The sequence below is a fragment of the Anthonomus grandis genome, chromosome 16 (assembly GCF_022605725.1).
Source record: "Anthonomus grandis grandis chromosome 16, icAntGran1.3, whole genome shotgun sequence".
Lineage (NCBI taxonomy): Eukaryota > Metazoa > Arthropoda > Insecta > Coleoptera > Curculionidae > Anthonomus > Anthonomus grandis.
The window spans coordinates 6,427,323-6,454,817 of record NC_065561.1 but is presented as its reverse complement, the minus strand read 5'-3'; the positions used below and the strand labels follow the sequence as shown (position 1 = coordinate 6,454,817).

General features: G+C 33.9%; 2 protein-coding genes across 8 annotated transcripts in view; both read right to left on the bottom strand.

Annotated features, from left to right (window-relative positions):
- Positions 1-10,406: 10,406 nt before the first annotated feature.
- Positions 10,407-27,495, bottom strand: part of LOC126745640 (protein still life, isoforms C/SIF type 2) — a 252,589-nt gene continuing 235,500 nt past the window's right edge. For 6 of the 7 annotated variants that reach the window (XM_050453573.1, XM_050453571.1, XM_050453570.1 and 3 more), the window contains 3 exons: positions 22,409-22,541; positions 22,247-22,350; positions 10,407-10,651 (listed from right to left, as the gene is read on the bottom strand). In XM_050453573.1, the coding sequence (XP_050309530.1) occupies positions 10,512-10,651; positions 22,247-22,350; positions 22,409-22,541 (377 nt within the window). In that variant the 3' untranslated portion in view covers positions 10,407-10,511. The remainder of the gene's footprint in view (positions 10,652-22,246; positions 22,351-22,408; positions 22,542-27,495) is intronic. The other variant, XM_050453574.1, reaches the window with a different exon arrangement.
- Positions 23,894-26,161, bottom strand: LOC126745644 (uncharacterized). Its single transcript, XM_050453579.1, has 2 exons — positions 25,455-26,161; positions 23,894-25,204 (listed from the first exon to the last, which is right to left on the bottom strand). Exons 1-2 carry the CDS (start codon positions 25,792-25,794, stop codon positions 24,612-24,614), a joined length of 933 nt encoding a protein of 310 aa, XP_050309536.1. The 5' UTR covers positions 25,795-26,161; the 3' UTR covers positions 23,894-24,611.

Genomic DNA, 27,495 nt, shown 5'->3' with positions numbered 1-27,495 from the left:
TTATTTTAATAGACCCAGCTCTAATCAAGCTTACAATCCAAATAGATTCCATAATAACCAGAATCAAAACAACGTCCAACAATTACATGAACCAATGGACATTTCATCTGGCCATTCCAGACAAGAACCAATCAATTGAGGTACACGGAAATTTCCAATGAATACAATTATGATTATGAATTCGATTATGATTATAATAACTATATAGGAAATTACGAAGAACCTTATCAATATGATCCATATTATAATCAACCCGACAACAATGCAAATAATACTGAATCATCAAATGATATTATTGCAAGCAATTTTAACCAACCCACACAAAATGAAAATATGCATCCGCATCTGCATCAACATTCTCAAAACGAGGACAACGATTCAGCAAAATTTACTATAGACCCAACCAACAAGGAAGCGACGTAATACTTTTAAATAACACATCGGCAGACTTACCATATATAATTATACCCGAAATAAACGCCAAATTTTTAATAGACACAGGAAGTACCAAAAGTTTAATCTCAACAGAAATTGCACATAAATATTTTAAGAAATAAAAAGAATAATAAATTTATAGGACCTCATGTCATTTCCAAAATATTAGATAGAAACCGCGTAGAAATATCCATAAAAAATAACCCTGATAAAAAGGAGATTATACACATAAAAGAATTAAAACAACCGCCAAATGTTGTTTAAGATACCTCTCCTGCGCATTCGGAGAACTAAAGGGATCCATATTCCACGACATGACTGACAACCCTGGATTACTACCCTTAAAATTAGGAACAGCCTACAGTAAAGTAAATTCATGATCTTTTATCCAAACCTTTGACTTAACCAACATAACAAGACAATTTTATTACTTACAAGAACAGTACGCTCGAATAAAAGATATTTTTGAAAATCAAACCGATGTCTCAGCAACTTACCAAATAGGTTTTCAAAATACATATAACCTAGCACTTTCATTAGAAAACAAAATAATCATACAATTAAGTCAATTAAATCCCTTATTTAAAAATAGGAATAAAAGAGGCCTCATAAATGCCTTTGGCTCCGTAATAAAAGCCATAACCGGAAATTTAGATCAAGATAATGCTCAAAAATACGATAATGCAATTAAAATATTATCCAATAATCAAGAAAAGATTAAAACAATTGTTAAAGATCAAATCTCATTGCTCGAAACGTCCATAAAAATATTTGATAATAATGTAAAGAACCTAACAAAGAATCAAAATATCTTAAAGGATAAAATAGGTCAAATCGAAAATACTATCCGTACAATGGAAGTAAAGTACATGGGCAGCTATAATTATCTATTTTTAGAAAGTTTACTTTTCCAAATAATTGCACAGTTTCAATCGGTATATGATATCTTCGAAAAGATAGAGATAGCCATCACTTTTGCCAAAATAAATATCTTTCACAACTCTATGATAGAATCAAATGAGCTCTTGAAAGAAATTAGCCAAATTCCAAAATATTTAACGCAAAGTAAATTGCCTTTTGTTCCACAAGCTGGAAATCTTCTACTTTTCAAAAAAATATTAGAAATTAAGAGCTATAGCAAGGGAAATCAAATTATATTTATTATTGATATACCACTATAATTGAAATATAGTTTATAGTTGAAAAAGCTAAATATAACTATTTTCATCTTTACCCTTTACCCATAATGAGTAATAACTCTTTTAATATGATAATACCAGTTTCCAGATATTTAATATTAAATGACCAAAATCATGTATTTTTTGAGAAATCTTGTAAAGAAATCATTCCGGAGGAATTCCTTTGCTACGAAACCAGCCCCATGAAGTCCGACGACGATTCTCCATGTGAAATTCAACTCCTAAAGTTTTTACAAAAGCTGTCCAATTGCCAACCAGTCCCAGCGCATATAGGAAAAGAAAAATTCCAGATGTTGGAAGACAACAAATGGATTGTTATATTCCCTAATCACACGGTAGCTGTTCAAAGATGCAGTAACAATATCGAAAACATCCCCCTCAGAGGAACCTACTTTCTGGAACTAACTCCCGATTGTGAAGTTCAAATTAAGAACAATATTTTGCGCAACTTTGATACAATGAACACTAATTTCAAAAACATTTTATTATCTAAGCTTAATCTTAATCCTAATTATTCTACTTTTAATAATGTAATTAATTTTAAGCCTATAAAACTAGATAACGTTAATTTAAACAAATTAAGTGTAGTAAAAAGTGCAATTGAAAATCAAAAACAAAAAATTAACTCTATTAATTCGTATATGTATACAGACGTTAATGGCTGGATAATCACTATGTATATATTAATTTTACTTTTAATTATATTCCTCTTCATAAAATTTTATAGGAATAAACTAAATTGTAAACAGAAACAGATGCCTAAAAGCAAAACACCCAGAAGAAAAGGAAACCAGACCAGGAAAACCCAAGTGAAGAAAGAAAAATTCAACCACCAAAAGAATCCACCAGCCATCAACCCCAGAATTCTGTAGCAAACCCCAGAATTCTTTTCTAAAGGGCGGAGGAGTTATATGCAGACACCCTTTGACATTACCATTATGAGAACTACGCCCACACATGAGTTCCCGTGAAAACCCATGATCATACAGAATATATGCAAGCGCATTTATATTAAGATTATAAATACTATTGTAACCCATTTCAGTAAGCTTTATTCTTCTCTTGACTCTGTACATGTAGAAATTAAAGTCGTGATAATTTGTAAACATGTTGTTTTTTAAAAACGCTCTTTTCCCGTTCGATCATAAAATTTACGAAGTACCCGTAGTATTATCTTTGCTAGAATCTTTTTTTTAGCATTTTGTGATAAAACTTAAAAATTGGCATGCAGTGACTGAAATGTAAAGTGGATAAAGCTAATTCAAAGCTTTTTACAAACTGCGACAGCTGTAAAAGGGCAATCCATAAGAATGTGTGCTTTGGCTTAACTTCATTTGAAATTGAATCGGTGAGTTCGAAAACCGTACAAGTCCGAAATTTGATATTTGTAAGTAAGATAGCCATTTTGTTTAAAATTTGTCTTTTCATCGATTGAGCTTAAAAACCATACTAGATACTTAGTCGTTAACGTAGCACGGCTGCTAGTGAGGAGAAAAACCGTACATGTCCATGTCGTACGGTTTTTTATCTCAACAACAAAATAGTGGCCAGTTGCTTATTTGCACGCACAGCGTTCACTTCGTGTGTATGTTTATCATAAAAAATAGCTTAGTAGCAGCGTTTTATTAACAATTTAAAGTAAAATTATGTCATCAAGTGATAATGAAGAAGTTAGTGAAACTAGTAGTGCCAGCAGAAAAAGGAAAAGGAATGTTGATAGTTGGAAATATAATGCAATAAAAACAGCACGTTTGCAAGGTCAGGCATATGTTTCTAAGACGGGTAAACATGTCAATGCAAAGACTGTAGGCCCTGCGTGTAGGTAAGTAAATAAGTTTAATACTTTGACTAGCATCAATTCAGAAGAACGCATTATACGTATATCGTTTGATAACCTAGTGGACTTAATTTTTTTTTATCTTAATTTATTTATTTATTTTTATTTATATTTTTTTTTTGAACAAATAAATATTTTTGTATAGGAATTTGTGTTAGTATGGTTGATTTTTTTAGCGCATAATAACTACACTCAATGCACTTATAATGCGCTTACACCCGAAGTACTGCTAGTCAGGGATAAGTCAGGATAGTAAATTTTAGCAACAAGTTGGGTTTAAATCAAAATAGCTGTTTTATTTTTTAGTTGTATAAAGAAATGCATGGAACAGTTTACTGAGGAAGAAAGAAAAAGTGTGTTAACTAATCTACTCAGCCGTACGACAAAAAATGAACAAGATACTTATTTACAAGGATTAATGGAAGCTAAACAAATCGAGAAAAATCGCGTGAGAAGTGCGGAAAACAAACAAGAAAGAAAATCAAACTTTTCGTATTTTGTCCTAAAGGCTCAAATAGAATTTCCGTATGCAAACAGGCATTTATAAGTCTTCATGCCATATGGCACTGGCAAGTTCAGCGCCTGAACACCCTACTTTTGGCAGGTAAATCACCAAACGATCTTAGAGGTAGGAGGCATAATAATAGACCTCGTACATTATGCGATGAATGGACTCAAAAAATTAGGCGTTTCCGGTCAAAGTTTTACATTATTCCTCCAAAACCATACGTTATTTAGATCTTTGACTGTAAAGAAAATGCATAGCCTTTTTGTCGAAAAATATCCAGAGTTGGAAAACTTAGTTAAATACGAATTCTATTTAAAGTATTTCAACGAAAACTTCAATTTGAAATTCGGAAGACCCCAGGTTGACGTATGTTCGGAATGCGAAAGACATGGAACGAGCCTTAAAGATGTTAACCTTAAAGATAACACAAAGAGAGTGGTTGCAGCTGAACTAATAGTTCATAAAAGGCGGGCGAAAAAGTTTTATAATAAAATTAAAGAAGTGCAAACCCTTTGTACTGAACGACCAGAAATGATGGGACTAGCCTTTGATTATATGCAAAACATGCCACTCCCGCATATTCCGGTACAGGAAATATTTTATTTTAGGCAGCTCTGGGTATTCGCATTCCAAATACACAACCTTAAGGATAATACTGGCCATTTTTATACTTACCATAAAGGTCAAGGTCAAAAGGGACCTAATGAAGTGTGTACATTTCTTAATGATTACATAATGAAACATATACCTCCTGAAATCACTAAACTGCATTTATTTTTCGATGGATGTGCAGGGCAGAAACGAAACCAAACAATGGTTCGTTTCCTCTTAGCATTACAGGCAACCAAGAGATTTAACAAAATATAATATTATTTTCCAGTAAGAGGCTATTCGTTTTTGCCGTGTGACCGGGATTTTGGCTGTGCAAAACGGAATTTTAAAAAACATGATCGAATTTACACTCCAGAAGAATATGAGGACTTAATATTGACCTCCAGGAACAAGCAGTCATTTACTGTGAAGCAGATCCGATACACTGATATTACTAATTTTAAGAACTGGTGGCCTGATTACTATAAAAAAACATGTAGTACTCGAGGTACCGGTTCTAAGAAGGAAATGTTTGCTGTGTCAAACTATAGGCAGTTCTTGTATGAAAGTTCAAATCCAGGATATGTTAAAACGTGGGAATATATAGATGGTTTACACTCCCAAACTTTTAAATTGCTCAAAGAACATAAGAACAGCCCACCTCTGCCCAATAATAAGGCATATAAAGAACCTGTTCCGATTAATGAAAAAAAAATTCTGGACATCAAGAAGGTAATTGGAATTTTATTACCACATCACTTCATGGAAAACTACAAACGCTGAAAATGATGATTAAAATGATTGAAATATTAGTTTTCAAGTTGTATTTTTCCTCTGTATTGAATAAATATATAAAAAATCAATAAATGTTTACCTATATCTTTTTATATACAGAATTGAGTTCAAAAACCGTACAAGTCCGTCCCCCCTTTTGATCTGTCATTGGTAGTTCATTTTTTTTTCTAAAAAACTACCCTTAAAAACACATTGCGAGCCATGAGATCTACAACTTTTCTATGCATGCCGATAGTCTATGCTAAGTAGTTTTAGCTTTAAAAGGTTTTTATTGATTTTCTCGAAACGCGGATTTTGGACGTGTATGGTTTTCGAACTCACCGATTCAATTAGGATATTGGAACTTAAAAGCCAACGTACTCTGACATTTCTTTGTAAGGACTGCCAATCCGGTTTGTTACAAATACCCTCAATGAGGAAGTGAGGAAATTAAAGGAGGCTCTAAAAAAAAAACCACCTACATCTACACGTGTCTTGAATACTATATCTCTAGCTCTTCTGGATTAAATAATAATTTTTTGTTAAACTTTAGGATCGCCAAAGCCGTGTTAACAATGTTATTGTTCACAACTTGCCTGAGCAAAATAAGGACTTGGACAGTGTAAATATTTTCTAGGACTTTCTTAATATCTCCAATGTAGAAGTGAAAAGCACAATCCAAATGGGAAAATCTAACAAAAACGGCCTCAGAGCTCTCAGTCATTTTTCAAAAGCAAGAGGAAGCACAGCTTGTTATTCGTTCCAGAACAAAACTAAAAGTTAGAACTATCTACATAGGTCTAGAAAAGACAAAGATGCTGGAAGAAGCGGAGGCCTCAGTAAGAGGTGAATTCAGACAAAGATTGTCGAATGGAGAAAGAGACCTACAGATTTGATATTTTTAGAGGGTTCTAAATATTATTCAAAAAAAATAAGTAGGCCAAGTTCTGCTAAAGTTTTTTGGTATATTACCAGAATGCTTAAGGCTTAAGAACTAATTTAAGTGGGCTACAAAATAACTCACTAGCTTATCAATATCGCATAATGATGTTGAACTTGACCTCACTGACTTTAATATCTACCGCCAGGACCGTTCTAGCAGTACCAGTATCTTCAAGAGAGGGAAAGCGGTTTTTATTACTATACACACATCTATACCTAGTAAACGTCTTTAAGTTCCTGATAATATTCAACACGTTTTTGTCTCAATTGGATCTGTTAATTTGAATATCATAGATAATTTCAAAAATGGTAAAATTGTAAAAAACGTACAAAAAGTTACTTACTGTCTTCACAAATAAATAACAATAATTCTAGAATGATGCATTGCACGACATTCAGTAAACAATTAAAATTACAAAAAATTGAACAAGCTCTGAGTGTCAGATTTCTAATGAGTACTGAGAGCGAGTGAGAGAGAACCAAAAGAACAACCATGGTGTGAAGTAAATGTAAATGTATTTTAAATGTGTTGTTTAGTGAAATTAAATATTAATGTTATTCTTAGGACACAATGAATGAATGAATTGATAAAGAGTTGCTACGAAATTTAATTTGCTCATTAACGCAGGTGTAATCAGGTCAAATAATGGCTTCATTTATTTCCAAGATTTCCAACAAAAGATCTCATTTTAAACCTTTCTGACAAACGTGGAGCATTCAAAAGATGGAGAGTTCTAAAATAAATAACTTAAAATCGTAAACATTTCCAGGTTAACACAGAAGAAAACTTATAGATCTTAAGGTCAAAATCGACCAAAATGACCTTATAAGAGTAACTGCGTCGTATTTAGGCCCAGACCTGGATATTACAAAAAAGTCGGCAAATTTCTTAACAGTGATGATTTTCAGATTTTGCCTATCTGCTTGTCAACATTATTCTGTGTAATCTGCATGACATCAAGACGGCGGGATTATGTTGCCAAAGCTACTTTGCTGTGATGCAGATTACACTGAATAATGTTTACCTAATGCTCAGCTTCATTCAACATGATGTTGTGGTGGTCAAGTTACATAGACTTGCTATCTCTTCTCCTAGCAGGGGTGAGATATTAATGCCTCTCTTTGCCCGGCTCGACGATGGTGGTACTATTGTCGGTCGCCTGGCTCTGAGAGTCCGTGGCGCGCAGCCTTGAGTCGACATTGGAGGATGGCTCCTCCTTTAGAGGAGCGTCAGTTTTAAGTTTAATCCTCAGTTAGGTGTACCTATAGCTCAATCTCAAGGATCTTGTTTTCAGGGTTGCCACAGTTTCCTGTCTCATTCCGAAGACTTGGCCGTGACCTTTTGCTGATGCCGTTTTAGCCTCGTGACGAAAGAAACACCATCTCTTTACCGAGAGTTTGGTGTTTTGCCCCGCAAGCCGACGCAGCACCACTTCTTACAATGCCAGCTCGAAATTCTTCTCACCAGGCACCCAGAGAGGGGCCTTTGTCAACTTGGGCAGCTTGCCCACCCACAACCTCTAAGACGTATATAAGTAGGTCTACCATTGAGAGCCACTACTTTTGCTTTAAGTCAATCCAAGGAAGGATCGTCATCACAGGTGATCCTAATGATTGCTATTTTTTGTACGTTTTCCGGGGAGCTGCTTAGCACAGCCTCTTGTGTCTATCTGGAGTTTCCTTCGTAGAAGTTTCTGACCCTATCCTTTTTTCTATTCCATGGTTATGCCGTGTTCTGGGCCTTTTGTGGAGAAGGAATTAGCGTCACCGCCGGTGGACAAAGGAAAACAGCAGTGCTGTTCGCACGTCATTTGCCTTCTGCGCCACATATAATTTTACTCCTCCTCTGATGATTTGGGGTTGGATTGTTTTTTATCCTGAGGTGTACCGCTTGGCCCAGCCTCAGGATTAGAGCGAGTTTGATTCGCTTGCTTAAAGTTTTTATTGATTAATTTTTAGCGACGGAAGGCTACGTTAAACTGGGTGGCGCCAGATGCCCAGAATCCGCAATAGTCACGACTAAGCTGTCTCTTAGCCACGCTGTTCCACCTTCACTTAGTTTTATTATGGATCTCGACCACATGGACGGCCAATTAGCGCAAGCCTCTACAAACAAAGGGCCAGACAGACTGATCTAGTAAAGCGGTTTGTATTGAGCAGACTTCCACGGAACTTAAATATTTCCTCAGCGCTGTTGGTCTCAATACTTTACTTTGAGACATCCTTTGCTTCGTTTCCCAGAAATTTTCCCTGATTCATGGACAGGAATCGAATTCCTGTAGCGGTGAGGGCCTAGTAAGGCCCTCACCGCTGCAAGGTCACATGACTCCTTGAGGGGACAGATTATGCCTTTTTGTGACTTTATGACAATCAAGGATATATAAATTCGATGCGGTATCTGTCAAGTGAGTTCGTTATCCCTTTTGCTCTTCTGTATGGTCTTCTACCCATTGGGCTCCCTACTGAGCGCCACAAACGCAGTATACATCTGCAAGAACGAGAAATAGAAAATGCACCATATTTTGTAGATTAACTATCTCAAGCTTAAATCAAAATCCCACCGAGGAACTAACGGAATAAATCCAACAGGTCAAATACTTAGGTGTTGAAGAACCCGTTGAAGTACAACATATGACAATGAAACAGAAACTAAATAAGGATTACACCAGATAATTGAACGTAGCATATTGAACTTGGAGCGCTAAAAATAAGATGACAGGAGCGAATACCTGAAATAAATAAAATCACCAATCCAGTAGAGCCTAAAACAAGAAGAGTAATGATAATGAAAACAGGAAAAACAACAGTAAAAGCTGAAAAGAAGACAGTAAATAGACTGCTAGAGTTTGAAATGGTTGACGACCGTGAACGTAAAAACTAAAACACAGGCGCTCATCACTGCTTGTCAAGAATAAGCGCTGAACACAAGCTACATGTATGCCATAAGTCAAAAATACTGTAAAACTGCAATGACTCTAAATGTAGCCGGAAACACAATGAGACAACACACCATGTAGTATCAGGCTGTCATATACTAGCAAAAAGGGCTTACCTAGAGCGACAAAATATTGCAGTAGCATGCCTCCACTGCAAATCATACAATGTATTAGTTGGTAAAAAAGTGGTACCAGCATAGAATGTGTCCTGATTACCCAAGACATTACCATCTCTGGGATCCACAGATTTAAACTGATATCAAAGCAAATAAGCTGGGCATAATTATCAGACAAGAAAAAAAGAAACGGTCAACACATAGATGTCTATTATATCCGATTATAACATTACGAGAAATAGCTCAAATAAAAAGACGACCAAACAACTGCCTGGCGCTCACAACCTAATATACCTCCAGAAGAGTGTCGTGCTGAGCGGGAAGATCACCCAGTGCATGATGTAATTTTTACGGCTAAACCGTGTGTCGGACCAACATTTTTTGAAAGACGAAAAAGTTTCAGAATTAAGTCAGTTATATATACAATAAAATGAAAAAAAAAATCAATATCTATATATTTGAGTCATTTATCTAAATTAATCTTTTTTTAATTTACGGAATTAATTCAAGATGGCACCTATATCAAAATAGTCTGATAAACGGCATTAGTTTTGGCTCGTAAGAATGAATTTTTGCTTCTATACGATTTATTATTTTTAATTAAATCAAGGGACAATAGCTTTTAGAGATTTTAAATGAAAATGTCTTTCCTGTCAATATTTTTCAAGATACTCGAAATTAAATGCAGCAAACACATTGATGTTAAACACTATTTTGTTAGAAAATGTGTTAGTGGTAATTATGGAGAGTCAAAAATCAGAATAGATGTTTAACTTACTTACTTGCTACGGATTTGAAGCAAGTATGAATAAGACCTAGTATTGCACTTAATTTAAAATGTGTTTTTTATTGAAGTCAGTGTTGTGTACATGTCTCTGGTAATCGTCCTATATATTTTATGTGTTTTTAAATGTAAATATTTTATCGAAGCTTCTGATATAGCAATATTCTTATTAAACGGTACTCAAAGTTGATTCCGGTGTATGATTGCTGCTTTCCCAACCACTCAGAACATCTCAGTTATTGCGTTTGTGTTTTTATGTAAAATCGTCAATAAAACGCTGCAAGTTTTATAAAATACTTTAATTATTCTTCTATAACATGTTAACAAGAAAATTGTATTAAATTATTAATGTAAATAAATTCAAAGAGAAAACTAAAAAGGAAATTTTTCTATTCGTCCATTTCCAGTCCAGTGAGAGATTTTCTTGAAGCGCTCAGCCCGGTGTGATCAACTCGCACTTTGCGAGACACAATTGTCGTTGTGGTGTTATTTTCTGCATTGCCATCTCTTGGTTTCCACACCGGAGACCCTAAAACATAACACACCTTGTAACTATAAAATAATATAGCATAAAATAAACACGCATTGACTTATGTCATTGTAAAGAATAATTGTATTGCTACTGTCTGTGTTTGGAACGATTTTGTTATTCTGGGATAATAAAGTATACTTGTAAGAGCTCAGATTTTTTGGAATTGCTTGGTATTACATCTTATTATAACAAATAGGCAATAAAAAATGGGTATTTACAAGACCTTAAACTTTCAATCTTTATTAATTGTGAAAATGTATTACAAAAATAAAGACAAGGACACTGAGAATATGAAACCGTCTATTGCGCTAACTGTTAAGAATTCTATCAATAAATTTGAGTATAATACGAATTAGATCAGAAAAGTCTACTAAAAATCTCTATAAAATAGAATATTCAATATTATCGTTCAAATATAGCGGCCAGTAATTGAGATGATAGTCTTTTCGGATGTTCGTTGCAATTTTATTCCCGTTTTAAATGGAGTTTGCTTTTTATAATTATGCAGGGTGTTTCAGAACTATGGGATCAAACTTCTAGGGGTTGTTTAGTGCAACAGAACAATCCATTTGAGTATAGGAACCCATGTCCGGAAATGCGTTACTATGCCACTACGTTCCTAAGACGCGTTAAAATTTATAAAAAACATTAATTACCTAAATAGGATCTGTTGCATTTATTTTTACCTTTTGTATATGATACCATCACAACAATTGTTCAAAATGTCTTTCTCCAACCTCAATACACCGATTTAAACGCCGCACATGATTTCGGCGGACTACACTAAAAATTTGATCCTCGTTTTGAATGATTTAAAATGCTGCTGTTATTTGTCCAATTAAGTCTAGCTCTGATTCTACTGGAGTTTCGAAGACTACAGACTTTACATGTCCCACAAGAAAAAATCGAGCGACGTTAAATCGGGTGATTTAGGAGGCCAAGAAACTGCTCCACCTCTGGCAATCCAACGGTGCCTAAACCGCTGAGCCAAATACTCGCGTACTTGTACAGCAAAGTGAGCCGGCGCTCCATCATGCTGAAGCCACATTTGCTGTCTAACGTTGAGTGGAACATTTTCAAGGAGTTCTGGGAGAACTTCCTCCAAGAAACGCAGATAAATAGGTCCTGTTAACCGTTCCGGTAGAAGGTATGACCCAATTAAATAATCATCAACAATGCCTGCCCATACGTTGACAGACCAACGATTCTGATGTTTTCTTGGAAAAATTGCATAAGGATTTTCTTCGTCCCAAAAATACCGTCTCTTGTGAAAGAGGCTTCATCGGTCCAGAAAACATATCGTAAAAAATTTGGTTGTGCAATGATGTGATCCAGAAGCCATCAACAAAATTGAACTCTAGGATGATAATCGGCTGCAGTCATACCTTGAACTTTCTGGAAGTGGTAAGGATGGAGTTGTTGCTCGTGTAGTACCCGCCAGACAGAAGCGTTACTCGTATTCATATTCTTAGCGACGTCACGTGTGCTATTTGATGGTTCATCGGCAACTCGCTAAAGCACCTCTTCTTCAAATTCGACCGTTCTTACGGTTCGAGCAACACCAGTATCATGCATCTTGGTCTTAAATTCTTGGTCTTAGACTCCGTAAAGGTGTTGGAGGTTGAAAAAGATACCTGTTGTTCCGACATTTGTGCATTGAAGGAACAGTTACAGATATCCAAATCTGTTGTTATTAATTCTCCAACACAGCTACCAACTAGGCCAAATACACCTGACGATAGTCGACCTCGGCTTCTCTTTGTTGGTGGAAATTGTAGCAGAGTGTTCCTAAAACATTTACGTTTAAAGTTTGAAGCTTACTACAAGGTCCAGTGTTTCCTGAAGCCGGGCAGTTCAAGCAGTGAGGTGATTAGGACAGCATCAAATTTAGTTAAAGACTTTACGAAAGAAGATTTTTTAATAGTAATGTTAAATTGAATTTGCTCTTCATCTGATGTTTTAAAAAATTTAATTCAAAATCATGTTGATACAAACACTTTAGTGATGACAAGCCCTTATACTTATTTAAACCATAATGTTATCTATAATAGTAACAAGGCCCTTTATCGTACTTTTCATGAGAATAATATTAATCTGTGTGGGATTTTGGAGTCTAATCACGCCAGTAACTTTGGTTCAGACTTGGCATCATTATTACATGCACATATTTTCAAATATTTTAAAATAAATATTTCATCGAATAAATTGTCTTTGAATCATCAAATTAATGAGTCTGAACTAGTTACTGATCGTGAATTGGATTCTTCTTTTTTATAGACGTGTCCACGAAAGTTGAATCTCATTCATGTTCATATTCTACTAGTAAAATTGAAATTAGCTCTTCGAAAAACTTAAGTATCTTTATTCTTAATATACAATCCCTAAGAAACAAGATGGATGAGCTTCATCTTTTGCTGGACACATGTAATTTTCCCGATATTGTACTTCTGACTGAGCACTGGTTGAGGCCTAGTGAATGTTTTTTAATATCTGATTATCTTCCTATATCAAATTTTTGTCGTCAACAATCTATACATGGAGGAACCATGATCTTGGCAAGGCAAACAATTGAAACGATTTTTTGTAATATTGATAAGTATGATAATCTTCTGTTAGAGAATGTTTTTGAATTCTCTCTTTCTTTTTGTAAGCGTTTTAATTTATATATTCTTTGTGTTTATAGGCCACCTACAGGAGATATTGCTATGTTTCTGGACAAACTTGATTCTATTTTATCCCAGTTGTCCCTACACTCTAAGGTTATATTGGCTGGTGACTTTAATATCAACTACACTGATGAAACCTTGCCACGTACTTCTCTTTTAAGTATTTTAAATTCTTACGACTTGAAAATGCACGTTCTTTCTCCCACACGAATAACTTCTTCATCTGCAACTACAATTGACTATTTCTGTACAAATTTTGTTGACGTTTTATGCACGGTACTCCCATCTGGTATTTCCGACCATGAAGCTATTCTTGCTAAAATGCCATATAATACTGTATCATCTTCATCTCATTATATGGGAAGAATTTTCAGCAGGAGAAATTTCAATGCTTTTTCTGCTGCTACAGCTTCGGTAAATTGGAATGCACTTGAAACGGCTTCTGACCCACTTACTTTATTTTTTCAAGTTCTGTGTGATAAGATCAATCAGTGCTTTCCTAAAATGAGGCTTAAAACTAAGAAACGAAAACCATGGGTTACAAGAGGCCTTAGAATTTCTGCTAAAAACCTCCGTTTTTTAACTAAATTGTGCAAATATACCACAAATTAAAATATCCTTGTATATCATCAGAAATACCGTAGTCTGTACAGAAAGACAATTAAAGCAGCAAAATCTAATTATTATAGGGATCGCTTAAATATGTCATCAAATAGGCAAAGAGAGTGTTGGTCGATTATTAATGATTTTAGACATTGCCATAGAAAAGTATCGGAACCGGAGTTAAGACCTGACATTTTAAACGACTATTATTGTGATATACCTAATATCTTGCTCAAGGGCATTCGTAGTAACATTGATCCCTTACACTATCTTCAACAAGTGTCGGTTGAGCATTCATTTTTCTTTCATCCTGTCGAACTTACCGAAGTAAAAAATGAAATCAAACGCCTAAAAAACCATAAATCATCTGGAGCTGATGGGATATCTTCGAGGTTGTTACTCTTTTTGCCTGATTCAGCCTTAAATGCTTTAGTTTCTGCCATAAACAATTCTTTACATATTGGCATTTTTCCTTCATGTTTAAAAGAGGCAGTGGTTATCCCTCTTCATAAGGGTGGAGAGTTGGATCAGCCTTGTAATTTCCGTCCCATTTCTATTTTGTCTACCCTCTCTAAGATAGTTGAAAAACTTGCAAAAAGCAGAATTTTGTCCTTTTTACATCATAATGGCATTTTGTCTGCAAATCAGTTTGGATTTCAAGCCGGTAAAGGGACTCATGATGCTGTTTTTAGCTTTTTGGAGAGCGTCTATGTGTCCTTGAATTCTGGAGAGTCATCGGCGGCAGTGTTTTGTGATCTATCCAAAGCATTTGACTGTGTGGATCATGGAATACTGTTATCTAAGCTCGATAAATATGGTTTTAGAGGCGTAGCATTGCGATGGCTTGAGTCCTATCTATCAAATCGTACTCAGAAGGTTTCAGTGTCTGGGCGTTTGTCTGCTTCTAGATCCCTAAAATGCGGCGTTCCCCAGGGTTCAGTGTTGGGACCACTGTTATTTTTACTGTATGTGGATGACTTGAGTTCATTGAAACTGCAGGGCAAGGTGGTTAAGTTTGCTGATGATACCACCATACTATGGAGCCATAAAAATTCTGACTATATTAAGACTTGTATCCTTGAAGACCTTCAGATTTTATCAGGGTGGTGTGCTTCCAACAGGCTCGTGTTTAATGTAAGAAAGACGTCTATTATGGGGTTTAAGTGCGATGTTCAGGGTCTGATGTTTGACGAAAATTCCCTCTTGCAGAATAAAGAGTGCTGCAAGTTCCTAGGAATTACCATTGATGGTCGCCTTCGGTTTGAAGATCATATTTTACATTTAGCTGGGAAATTATCTTCTGGATGTTTCGCAGTAAGAATGGCAAAACAAGAGCTGGGAGGGGTGGTTGCACGTTCAGTGTACTTTTCACTTATTGAATCTCATATTCGGTATGGCTTGCCTTTTTGGGGTTTAACCAATAAGGGGCTACTTAACATTATCTTTGTTATTCAAAAAAAAAGCAGTTAGATACCTGTGTTCTGCTAAGTTAAGAGATTCTTGCAAACCCCTCTTCATTTCTGAAAAAATTCTGAAAACTCTTTTTTCACTTTTTATCTTAGAAACAGCTGCTCTTATTCACAAAATTCCCAAACTACCCTCTGACACTGGCCATTTGACTCGTCGTGTAAATGATGTTCCCCTACCTATTCCTACGTCTTCCCTTACCAAAAACTCATTAATTTACATAAGTAAAAAAATTTACAATCATGTTCCTCTGTGTGTTAGACATATATCGGATATTAAGAAATTTAAAAGAGAATTAAAGTCGCTTTTATTGTCTAAGGCATATTATAACCTGGATGACTTTTTTAATGATAGGTTTTAACCTTGGACATGTTGGAAAGTTTTCTTTTTTTCCTTTTTTCTTCTCTAGTTTTGTCAGCAAGTTTACCTTTATTTAGTAATTGATTGTTTTATTTAGTTATCTTTAATTTAAGTTTGTTCAAAAAGTTTTGTCTTTTTGTGTTTAATTTTGTTCATTGTTTTGTCAATTTTTGAAATTGTATTTGTGTTTTGTTTTTTTAGCTTGTAGGATGCTTGTACACAAGATTATTCTTACGTAATATAGCACATTTTCTTTCTTTCTTTCTTCTAAACATGCCTGTCTCAGCGAGCCGCCGATGAACCGCAATAAACTTTTTGTATCCAGGATGCTGTCGTTCGGGATAACGTTCATGATACAACCGCGATGCTGCTCGTGCATTGCAGTTTGTTGCTCCGTATGCCAAATTCATATCCGCCAATTCTTGATTGGTAAAGTTTTCCATTAGCAATAAATGTTTAAAAATTGTAAGCTATAAAATTTTTAAACATGATATTGAGAATTGACATTGATAAGCGTTGATTTTAAATTATTGTTGTTATGGTATCATGTACAAAACGTATAAATAAATGCAGCAGATCCTATTTAGGTAATTAATGTTTTTTTATAAATTTTAACGCGTCTTAGGGACGTAGTGGCGTAGTAACGCATTTCCGGCCATGGGTTCCTATACTCAAATGGATTGTTCTGTTGCACTGAACAACCCCTAGAAGTTTGATCCCATACTTCTGAAACACCCTGTATAATTTAAAATAGATCTTAATAGATCAAAATAGACCTTAACAGCCGCGACTATACCAGCATTTTCCGACATTCGGGAATCATCTCAGCGGCGTGAGTGACGGACTCAAGAGATACGTGGAAGGTTAGTGAATCTTCCGGAACAATAGTCTAGCTATGTACAGGTGTCCGCGAAAGGCTGGTAAATCTCAAAACTGGAAATACTACAGACCAAAATAGGTGAATTGACCCAAACATACATTAGTCCAAAAGTTGATTTGATGAAAATTGATCGTTTGCGAGATACAGTGTCAACACAATTTTATTGTCTATTTTTCCTTATTGCTTGAGAAGCATTTCAAATTTTGGCATAAAACTCGGTATAGGAAAGTTTTCTAGAATGAAAAACAAGAATCCATTATTTGTTGTGGCCAAACTTCTAGAGAGCACCACTTACAGTACTATTTCGGTAAATAACTTATCAAAATTTTTTGTGCTACCCTGTATACAACAAATGACCGAAAAATCCTCTTTACTCTCACTGTTAAAAGTGCCTAATGCTAAAGGTTTAAAAGATATTTGTTTTAAAAATTTCCAATGCATTATGTGGACCATGATAATAAAACATTTTTATAATATAAACAACTAGCTTTGAATAATATTTGAGAATTGTGACTATAGTTTCTAATGTTTGTCATAATTTAGAACATTAACCCATTAATACCTAGCCTCCCTTATAAGGGACCAGCAAATTCCTTGCGATAAAAAAAAAGTGGGGATACATCGAGCACTTAGAGTTGCAAAGCGTATTTAGCAGACTTGATTCGACGTGTCAGGTGTTTTTGTTTTCTATTTCTCGCAAAATTATTTATGTGTTATTGAAAATGGATCCCTCCATGTAATCTACTAGGGGTCAAGGGTAAGTTTTATTTTATATATGTGTAAATAAACATTTTCCGCATTGATTACTAATTGAATCTTTATAAATAATGTTCAAAGAAAATAGTAAAGGTCATCGAACCACTGATTTTGTAACCGCGTGTAAAATACGTTACTACATATGTTGTGTCCCTTATAATGGACGTTAAGCGCTATGTCTCCTTTATTGCAGATTGACCTTAGCTCAACTAATGTACTGTTTAGAGGAGGATGACGACTGGCCGGAATCTAACATCTATATTTTACCTCCAGATGATGGAAATGAGACCGAAGCTGATAGCGAAGAATCTGACGACGAGCATGCAGCGAATATAAATCACCTACCTCGCGGAATCCTATCTCAGGAATGTGAAATAGCTTACGTAAATGACTCTGAAGATTCTGACCCTGAAGATTTACTGCCCTTATCTGTCCTTCAGAAAAACCTAAACGGCAATAACAATACAAAGCAACAAACAGAGTACGCGTACCAAAAATCAAGATGGCGGGAGCCTGATCCTGATACTGGCCGAGTAAATAATAGTGACCTTGTGATTGTCTGTAGCCCTAGTGAACCCTCACTGGATGCAAAAAATGCAACTACCCCGGTTGATTTTTTCAAATTATTTTTCAATGAAGAACTTTTGACGTTGATTATTACGGAAAGTAATAGGTAGAAGTAGTATGTAGTAATGTAGAAATGTAGAACTAAAATTTACTCTGGACGAACTGCATGTGGTACTAGGAGCGTTTCTTTTATCGGGGTATGGAAAATATCCAAACAGAAGACTCTATTGGCCGAGTGAAGAAGTTATCTGAAAAATATTACAAAACAGCATGCGTCGAAATCGGTTTGAGACTCTACTAAAGTATATTCACTTAATTGATGATAATGATAATTCAAAATTACACCAAGACGAGAGGCTTTATAAATTTAGACCCTTGATAGATCATCTAAACCTGAATTTTAGAACACACAATAGCTTTGATGAGCATTTATCTATTGCGAGAGCATGGTGCCATATTATGGAAAACATGATGCCAAGCAATACATTCGGGGTAAGCCCATAAGATTTGGCTACGAAAATTGGGCTATTTGTTCGAGTAGCGGATACATGTATTGTTTTGAGATTTATACCGGAAAAAATCAAAACAAAGAAAAAGAAAAGAAATTTGGTTTAAGTGGAGATGAATACTATCTTTACTAGAGCAAGTCGAATTACCTTCAGGTAAGGGTTATAAAATTTTTATATTTTATTTTTAAATTTTTAATTACTTTACAGGCCTTCCTCTCTTTGACTATTTATCAAAAAACAATTATTGTGCCACAGGCACAATAAGTGATAATCATTTAGAGAAATGTCCGGTACAAACTAAGAAGGAATGGAATAATCAGCAAAGGGGAAGCTATAAGTATTATCGAAATGACACCAGCATGCTCGTACAATGAAAAGATAATAAAGTTGTTTCTGTTGCATCCAATTTTGAAACCACTAAAGTAACTAACACACTTCGTTGGGACAGGGTCACCCGATCTAAGAAGACGTTCTCAGCTGAAGATAGTAGCCAACTATAATAAATATATGGGTGGTGTGGACAAATTAGATGGTCTTGTTGCGGCTTATAGATCAAGATTTCGACAAAGGAAATGGTATTGGCCACTAGTCTTATATTTATTAGATGTATCTGTTGTGAATGCTTGGTTACTTATGCGAAAATTGAAAACAAATCATCCTGACTCTGTTAGTTTATTGGCGATTTTTGAAAAGTTTTGGTACTAAACCCCTGCAAGGAAAAACCAGAATGCCTCGACCATTACATGACGTACGATTTGATAATATTGGGCATCTGATAGTCTACAATGAAACCGACCGCCGATGTGCCCTATGTGGAAAAAAAAGTAAATTCATCTGCGAAAAGTGTAACATTGTATTGCATCCTAAAATTTGTTTCAAACTTTACCATGATAACTAAAATATAATGTAATTATATACAAAACACGCCCTAAAACAAAGGCTCTAGTGAATTAAAACTTAAAAAACAATTTTTTTATGTTTATTAGACCCATAATAAGGTATTTTTTCTAATTATAATTTAAAAATAAAACAAAAACTTATTAATGGGTTAATAATAGAGAACGAACTAGACTGCCTCGACATGTGGGAGGCAGAGGAATGACCGACATTGGCAAGCAGCTGACTCAGCAAATAAGTAACTTGCAATCCTTTTTCTTTAAAAAAAAACTGAAACATCAGACATCCATCGTGCCGTATGTAAAGCAGATCACTCAATATCACTTAAACCCCAACAGCTTGAGATACCCATACACCATACCACTGAGCAAGAAAAAATGCAAGTTTGAATGGGAAAACCACTACATCGACGGCATGTTCAACAAGAGTATGTCGACATAGCGGCGTCGAACTAATGTTTGACGTTGAGACAGCTTTTCCCCGAAACTGAAGGGTTTCTTGCAGCTATCCAAGATGAAGTAATACCAACAAGAAATTATTTAAAGTTTGTCGTAGGTGACTCGACGGTACAAAGTGACAGATGTAGGTATGGATGTGAGACAACAGAGTCCATTCAGCATGTCATCGGTGGATGTCAAACTTTTGCACCAACGGAATATAAAGAACGACATGATTTAGTTGCAAAGATACTTCATCAAGAGCTCGCACAAAAACCAAATCTCTTATCAGCAGCCAACGTACCATATTATAACTATAAGTCAGAACCAGTTCTTGAAAATGAGAAACACAAATTGTATTGGGATCGCACTGTACTTACAGACTAACGAGTAAGTAACAATAGGCCTAACCTTATACTAATCGATAAGATTTATAGGAAGACCACCCTTACTGATGTAGCTATTCCTAATAATAATAAGAATATTAAGTATAGGGACCTAGAACACCAGCACACACCAAAAATCGTACACACATCGATGAACGCCTTAATTAAAAAATTGATCTGCCGATTTGGTGTACTTTCGAAATTTTAAATCAAACTTGTTCCAGAACATCTGCAAGACGCTTGGAATCAAAAGACAAGAAGAGCAGCAGTTAGATGGCATGGTGGACTAGCGATCTAATGAAGGACGCATAAAATGTCGAAGCCAAAGACCAAAAGTACAAACACTGTGACTTGCTTTGGCTTTACGAGGACGCTGAAGTTTTTCGTAGAAAGTTTGGAAAAATTAAAGAGCTGGGTCGGTCTAACGACCAAGTTGCGTAAGCACTTAAGATCGTCGTATCCGAAGTCAACCTATAAAGATGTTTGGGACGCTTTGTGTTCTCTAAATGAGGTGTTGCTTGCCAAGCATCTGATAAGCCTAGCAATTCCCAAATTCAATAACCTGGACTGGAGGATGATTCGCAGCATGTTAAAAAAGTTCTGGTGTGCTGTTATACTCTTCAACGTCGTTCTCTTGAGAAAAGCGTCACTTGTTTTATTTACAAGAAGTTCAGTTGCAATAGGGAAACCTTCTTGCCGATATCGACATCCACCATCAGTGTAAAAATATTGGTAATGCTGCAAATATCAGTGTCCTGCACCATTCCGGAATTATAAATCACTTGACTATTTTGTGCATCGAGTATTTTAATTCACATATTAACGAACGGTTAAAACGCTACAATACAAACATTAAACAACTATCTGTAGTGTGAGTAATTAGTAAAACCATTCCCTTTTGCACAAGTTTTTGGCTAGATTCGTTCGACTAATTTCGGGCACAGCATCTTTACAGATTTTATTGAAATTATATGTAAACAAATATTTCAACCAAGCAAAACAAAGACAATACGTTATTCTTTTTGTATGCCATTTAAATCAAAGTTTGTAGTCTTGTATATTTGATATATTTAAGATTTTGTTAAAATGTCGAATAATAAAATTATTCGCAATTTCAGCAAAGTCTTTGTAGATGCAACTTTGTAGTATAAGTAGTTCAACAGTTTTTAAATTTAATTCTATCGAAAAAATCTAGTCACTAAACGGCTAATGAAAATTGAAAAATGTTTCAAATCAAGTATTAGTTTAGAAGAAAGTATCACTTATAAGAAGTCCTTCTCATTAAACAAGATTTAGATAAAAAACACAAAAGACTACTGTAAATAAATATTTAAGAAACTAATCATTTATTTCAATAAAATATAGGTATTGTAATATTTATTTTGTAACTCCGGACCTTGAGTTAACCGATTAAATTCCTTTCTTAAGTTTTTATCATTTATACGGTAGTTTCATAAATAGTGGGATAAATTTGGAGGGGTTGTAGTAGGCCTCAAAATAAGCAACTTTGCGCCATACATCCCTATCCGAAAATTATTAGATTCTGAGATAAAGGGTGATATAATTTTAAGAAAAAATCTTATTTTTCACGATAAGTTTGGCATCCCGAGAGTAAATTTCATCTCCTGTTTTCAGCGACGTACGGTTTTCGCATAAAAAAATAAAATCCATTGTTCGAAATTTATTTCTCGCTAAAATTAAATTTTTTATTTTAATCCGTTTGATAATATTTACGGTATTTATTGTAAGGAAAAAAAATTACTTACTTTTAATGCGGAATTATCTACAGAGATGTCAAATTTATCGTGCAAAATCAGATTTTTAAAAAATTTTATCATCCTGTATCTCAAAATCTACTGATTTTCGGATAGGGGTTTATTGCGCAAGCTTGCTTATTTTGAGAACCTCTACGACCCTTTCAAGTTTATCCCACGAATTATGAAACACCCTGTATATGTATATAATATCGTTAACTTTGACTTACTGTAAATTCAAAAATCTATTAATTACGAAACTTATTTAATATCACAATTGTGCCACCTGTAAATAATGTAAAATGCTTACCGAGTTCTTCTAGTTGAACGGGCTGAAACTTTTCTGGCGGATGTGACGACTGTATCAGACGTGCTTGGCTCCCCGTACTGCCTGCCGATAAAGTCGAGGTCGTGCTGTTAACATTTTTCCACATTATTTAATAAAAAAAGTTAATTTAAAACAAAAAGGTACCTTAAGGTAAGATGATTTGGCGTTCGTCCTAGCACGGCTTTCGGTTTACAATTTCCGCTTTGAGAATCGTCCTCACCCTCCGATTTAATTCCTGCATCATTTCGGTCATGGTTCAGTCTTTCGTGAGTTGCCTCTATGAATGAATAATAAGTAATACAAACATTAAAATTGTTTATAATAAAAGAATTGAATATTTTAAATACTGCTGAAATATAAATAACTTTATCTACCAGTAAAATTCATAGTACTAATAGATAGATAACAAAAAAAAAATTCGGGCTCAAAACTAGCTAATTTTATTGTCTTTCCACCTGCTAAATTCAAAAATGACCATAAAAAAGATCGATTAGCTCTTGTTTGGTAATAAAGTGACGTGTCTATTCATATAGTTTATATTTTTTAATTTTTGGGAAATTTAGTCTCTAAAGTTCGCACTCCTGGCAAATGGCAACATTATCTGTTATACAATATTGTTCTCCACTTGCAGATGTTATTGTTTAAAAGTAAAGTTGTGATTCGTATATACAGGGTGTCCTATTTGCTATGTGTGACTATTGCTAATTCCGAAACTATAGGAGATACGAGGGCAGTTAAATTAGAAAAAAGTTGTCAATTTTGATAATTATTCTAAATCCTTTTACAGCGTTGCAAAATGTTTGTTATTAAAAGTAAGTTTCTAAAATGAATAGTTTTGGAAATAATAATTAAAATAAAATTTGCAACACTAATAAACATTTTCTGAGAATAATGATACTGCATTTGCTATTTTTTGCTTTATACTCATAGAAAAAACATTTTTTTTAAATAAGGTGCCACGAATGCGTTGAAAGTTTAAATTTTTAATCAAGTAATCACAAAAAATTAGTTTTCGTTACATTTTATGATTTAAATCTTTTACATATATTTAAAATGTCCAAACCATTAATTTTGGTATTTACTTTATTTTTTTAAATAGCACATTTAAAACAGCCCCTTTTGAAATGCGGTTTCTTTTTCTAAATAATTTAATATGATTATGTTTTAAATCGATTGATAAATAAGCCCATAAGACTTTGGTTTCTTGGCTAGGAGGCTGCGTTTTGACGCGTTCTTGAGTTATTTTTTAATTGACATAATACATGACATCTTGTCAAGTTCAATTATTATTTGTTATTCAAATAAATTTGCCGTAGTTTTTGAAAAAATTTCAATGCTTACTGATATTTGAAATGTTTGCTGACTAATAAAACACAATGTAAATCATTATTTTTCCGTGATTAAAGTCGAAATTATACCCATTTGTAGTTACGTCATCCAGGTGAAAAAAAAACGTATGGCGTAGATATTTTTGCCAATCAATATTAGGTTAGAAACTTTACCATCGCCTTCAGAAATTAATAGTCTGCTATGTATTTTTATACGTTCAGAAATTAACAAATGATTTATTTTAGCTATTATATTTTTATATTCGTGTATATACTTTCATTCCCAAAAAATTTTAAAAAATCTTGTAGTATTTATTGTATTATTAACAAACTTAACAATTAACAAATATTATTATAATTAATCATAAATAATGGGACATAAACAACAAGTCCGAAACGGAATTGCACTTCAAATTGAGAATGTGATAGAGCGAGCCGCAGATGCAACAAAATTGAGCACAACAACGATCGCAAATATAAAGAAGAATGGGATAAAATCAGATCAGGATTACGCTGCTCGTATATTTTCCAAGCAAAAGACCGCAAAAACCAAATCTACAACATATTTGAAAAGTAGAATTCGGCACGAGCAGTAGACGTAACAAAACCGAGCTTACAAAAATTGTGAATAATGGTATAAAATTATTTTAACTCACTGGGAAAAATTTAAATACTGACAATTTAATTTACTTGTTCATGAAAAAAAATGCTGCTTGAAGGAATATGTTAACACATTAAAATGAAAATACCATTCCAAAAAATAAAACATATAAACTCAAAAACAACACGCCATATTGCATTACCAAGTTAATGAAATTGCAACTATATGATTGAATACTTAAACGACGATCATAAAATAAAATTTGCTAGAACAAAAAAAGCTTAATCAATCTCGTCAGTATTGTCAGTCAGAACTGAAATCAGAGATATTGTCTTCGTCATCGTCGTCTTCGTCAGTCGTAATGACAAGTGGCAGAATGTCATAGGCATCACACACTTGTATTGCCTCCCAAGCCTTTTCAATTACCTTTTCTGTATGAAAAACATATTTTTGCCAATGATCTAAAGAAATTTCGTTTATTGTGTAGCCTTTCCCATGTAGTCAAAACTTCTGAAGGTGACCCCTTAAAATTGGAAATATATTGATCATATTTTCGTTTACATTCCGACCATACTATTTCAATTGCATTAAACTGACAATGATATGGTGGCAGTCGCAAAATTTTGTGTCCTAAAGGTTTAACATATTCATCAAGGAAGTACTTTTTTTTACTAGGACAGTTTCTGTGTGCAATACTCCATATTTTATCTTTCATGGCTTTTTCTGGAAAGCCAATATTCTTTTTCTTCAACCATTCGGTCAGTCTCTGCTTTGTCCAAGATTTTCTCGGGATTTCTTCTAATAAACCAGAATGGTAACTTGCATTGTCCATGATTATAAATGACGTTGGGGGAAGATTTGGAACCAGCTGAGTTTTAAACCAGTTTTCGAACTTTTTCCTGTTCATATTGTCATGATAATCTCCCGTCTTTAATCCACTCTTGAATATTAAATTTACACCCTTGATGAAGCCATCTTTGGTTCCGGCGTGGACCACGATATAACGATGACCTTAAAAATAAAAGATAATTCAATTCTCTTCTTTTAGAAATCATTCTTCCAGAACTTAAATTTAATATAATTAATAAGTAATGTTCCATGCACATACAAGTAGTGTATGGAGTTAAATTCCCTCATATTGTCTTAGAGAGAAATTATATGAAACTATGAAACAGATGAAATTATGAAGTTAGAGGGCCCTTACAAGGGCAATAGTTTTTATTCAAAAAAAAATCTAAAAAGATAACCAGATAATTTTTACCTTCACTGTTTTTCCTTGAATCCGTGTGCTTGGTGTCATCTTGCCAGCTACTACGAAATGATCCCTTGCTAAAAATCAACGTCTCGTCAATGAAAACTGGAGTAAAACCTTCCGGACCTACATTTCTATTTTTAATATACTCCCTTAAAAAATTGATTCTCTTATGAACAATATTTGGCAAGTCCATCAAATATTTTCTGTTATTTGATTTTTTCCACTTGAAGCCTATATTATTGATCCATCTTCTTAAGGAGTCAATGGAAAACTCAAAATATTCAATTTCTTCCCTGAACTTTTCTCTTATTGTCGCCAATATTACATATTCTTTTTTGGCGTACATAGGATAAATTGTGTCCCGAATTCTATGTTTTAAATATGTTGTAATTTTGGTTTTTGCTGTCTTTTGCTTGGAAGATATACGGGCTGCGTAATCCTGATCTGATTTTATCCCATTCTTCTTTATATTTGCGATCGTTGTTGTGCTCAATTTTGTTGCATCTGCGGCTCGCTCTATCACATTCTCAATTTGAAGTGCAATTCCGTGACTTGTTCCTTTTCCAGTTGAAAAAAAGCCAATATATTTAAAATAATCAGCTGCGATTGTTCATTATACCTATTATATCTTTTTGTATGCATTATCTAACACTTTTTGAAATAACTTTCAAGAACAAGTTGACAAACCAATATTTTTGATTGACAGTGACGGATATTTCACATAACCTAGTATATAAAAGATGAACAATCATCAGACACTGTTTTTTTTCAAAAGTTTGTTGTCGCCGCTGTTTGGAATATGCTAAACAAAAATGACGTCATTACAAATGGGTATAATTTCGACTTTACTTGATTAAAAATTACAATTTTTAATGCATTTATCGACCCCTTATTTTAAAATTTAAAAAACGATTTTTTCTATGAGCATATAACAAAAAGTGGATAATGCGGTATCATTATTCTCAGAATATTATTTTTTATCAAAATACTTAATATTGTACCAATTGTCCCATTTAAAATAAAGAAGTTAGTGTTACTTCCTGTCAAACCGGAAGTAACAAAAATAATAGAATATGTCAAAAGATGCTCTTATGACTATTCTATCGATATACCAAATTTCATTTGTTTATCTTGAAAAGAAAAAAAGTTATTTAGTGTTCCCTTTTTCCTGTGTCACTCGGTATATAATGCTTTATTGTCAAAAAATTTTTACAATTTGTACACAAAGCCTAAGTTAAAATAAGGAAATACAGAACATACAGAAATACAATAAAAAATACACATAGAAAGAAAACAAACCCAAAAGTATATACAATTTAACAAAATTGTATGAGGTCAAAATACGAACAAAAAATAAATAAATAAATTAGTGAATAAATAGAAAAACAAAAATAAATATACACTAAAATGTATACAAAGTCAAAAGGTACACAAATTAAGTATAAATAGCAACACAGGGGCGTACAATACAATATTTAAAAAAGAAAAAAAAAGAAGTTTTTTATTTTAGTATTTTGATTTAATTAAAAAGTGTGTGGACCATTATTTTATAACTATAACCATTATTTCCCATATTCACATATTCTATAAGCATTTTATAACTTATTCTGAAAGCATTTTTTATTCCCTTTAAAATGATGTATCTCATATATTTTCCAACGTTTCAACGTACCAACAATTAACCATCATCAGGAATTTTGCGATTTAAAATTTAATTAATTAAAAGTTTAAGCTTATTAAACTAGTGGTTATTTGTGTTAAGCCCGATAAACCCTCATCTAAATATTAAAAAAAATAGTTTTAAATTATGATACTTATTAACATTATTCGTTTAATTTAATCGGCTGTGACAGTAGCTGAAATCTGCGTTATCATTGTTAGCAAACAAAAATAATATTTTTAACAGAAGTCATCAAGTTTTCGCGCCAGTTTTTATTCATGTTAATATTTGTTAGATTGGTAATAACGGTCCTATAAATTGATCGCCTAATAATTTTGGATTTTTCCATAGGGTGGTTTATTAAGAACCAGGTTTATCAAACTACGC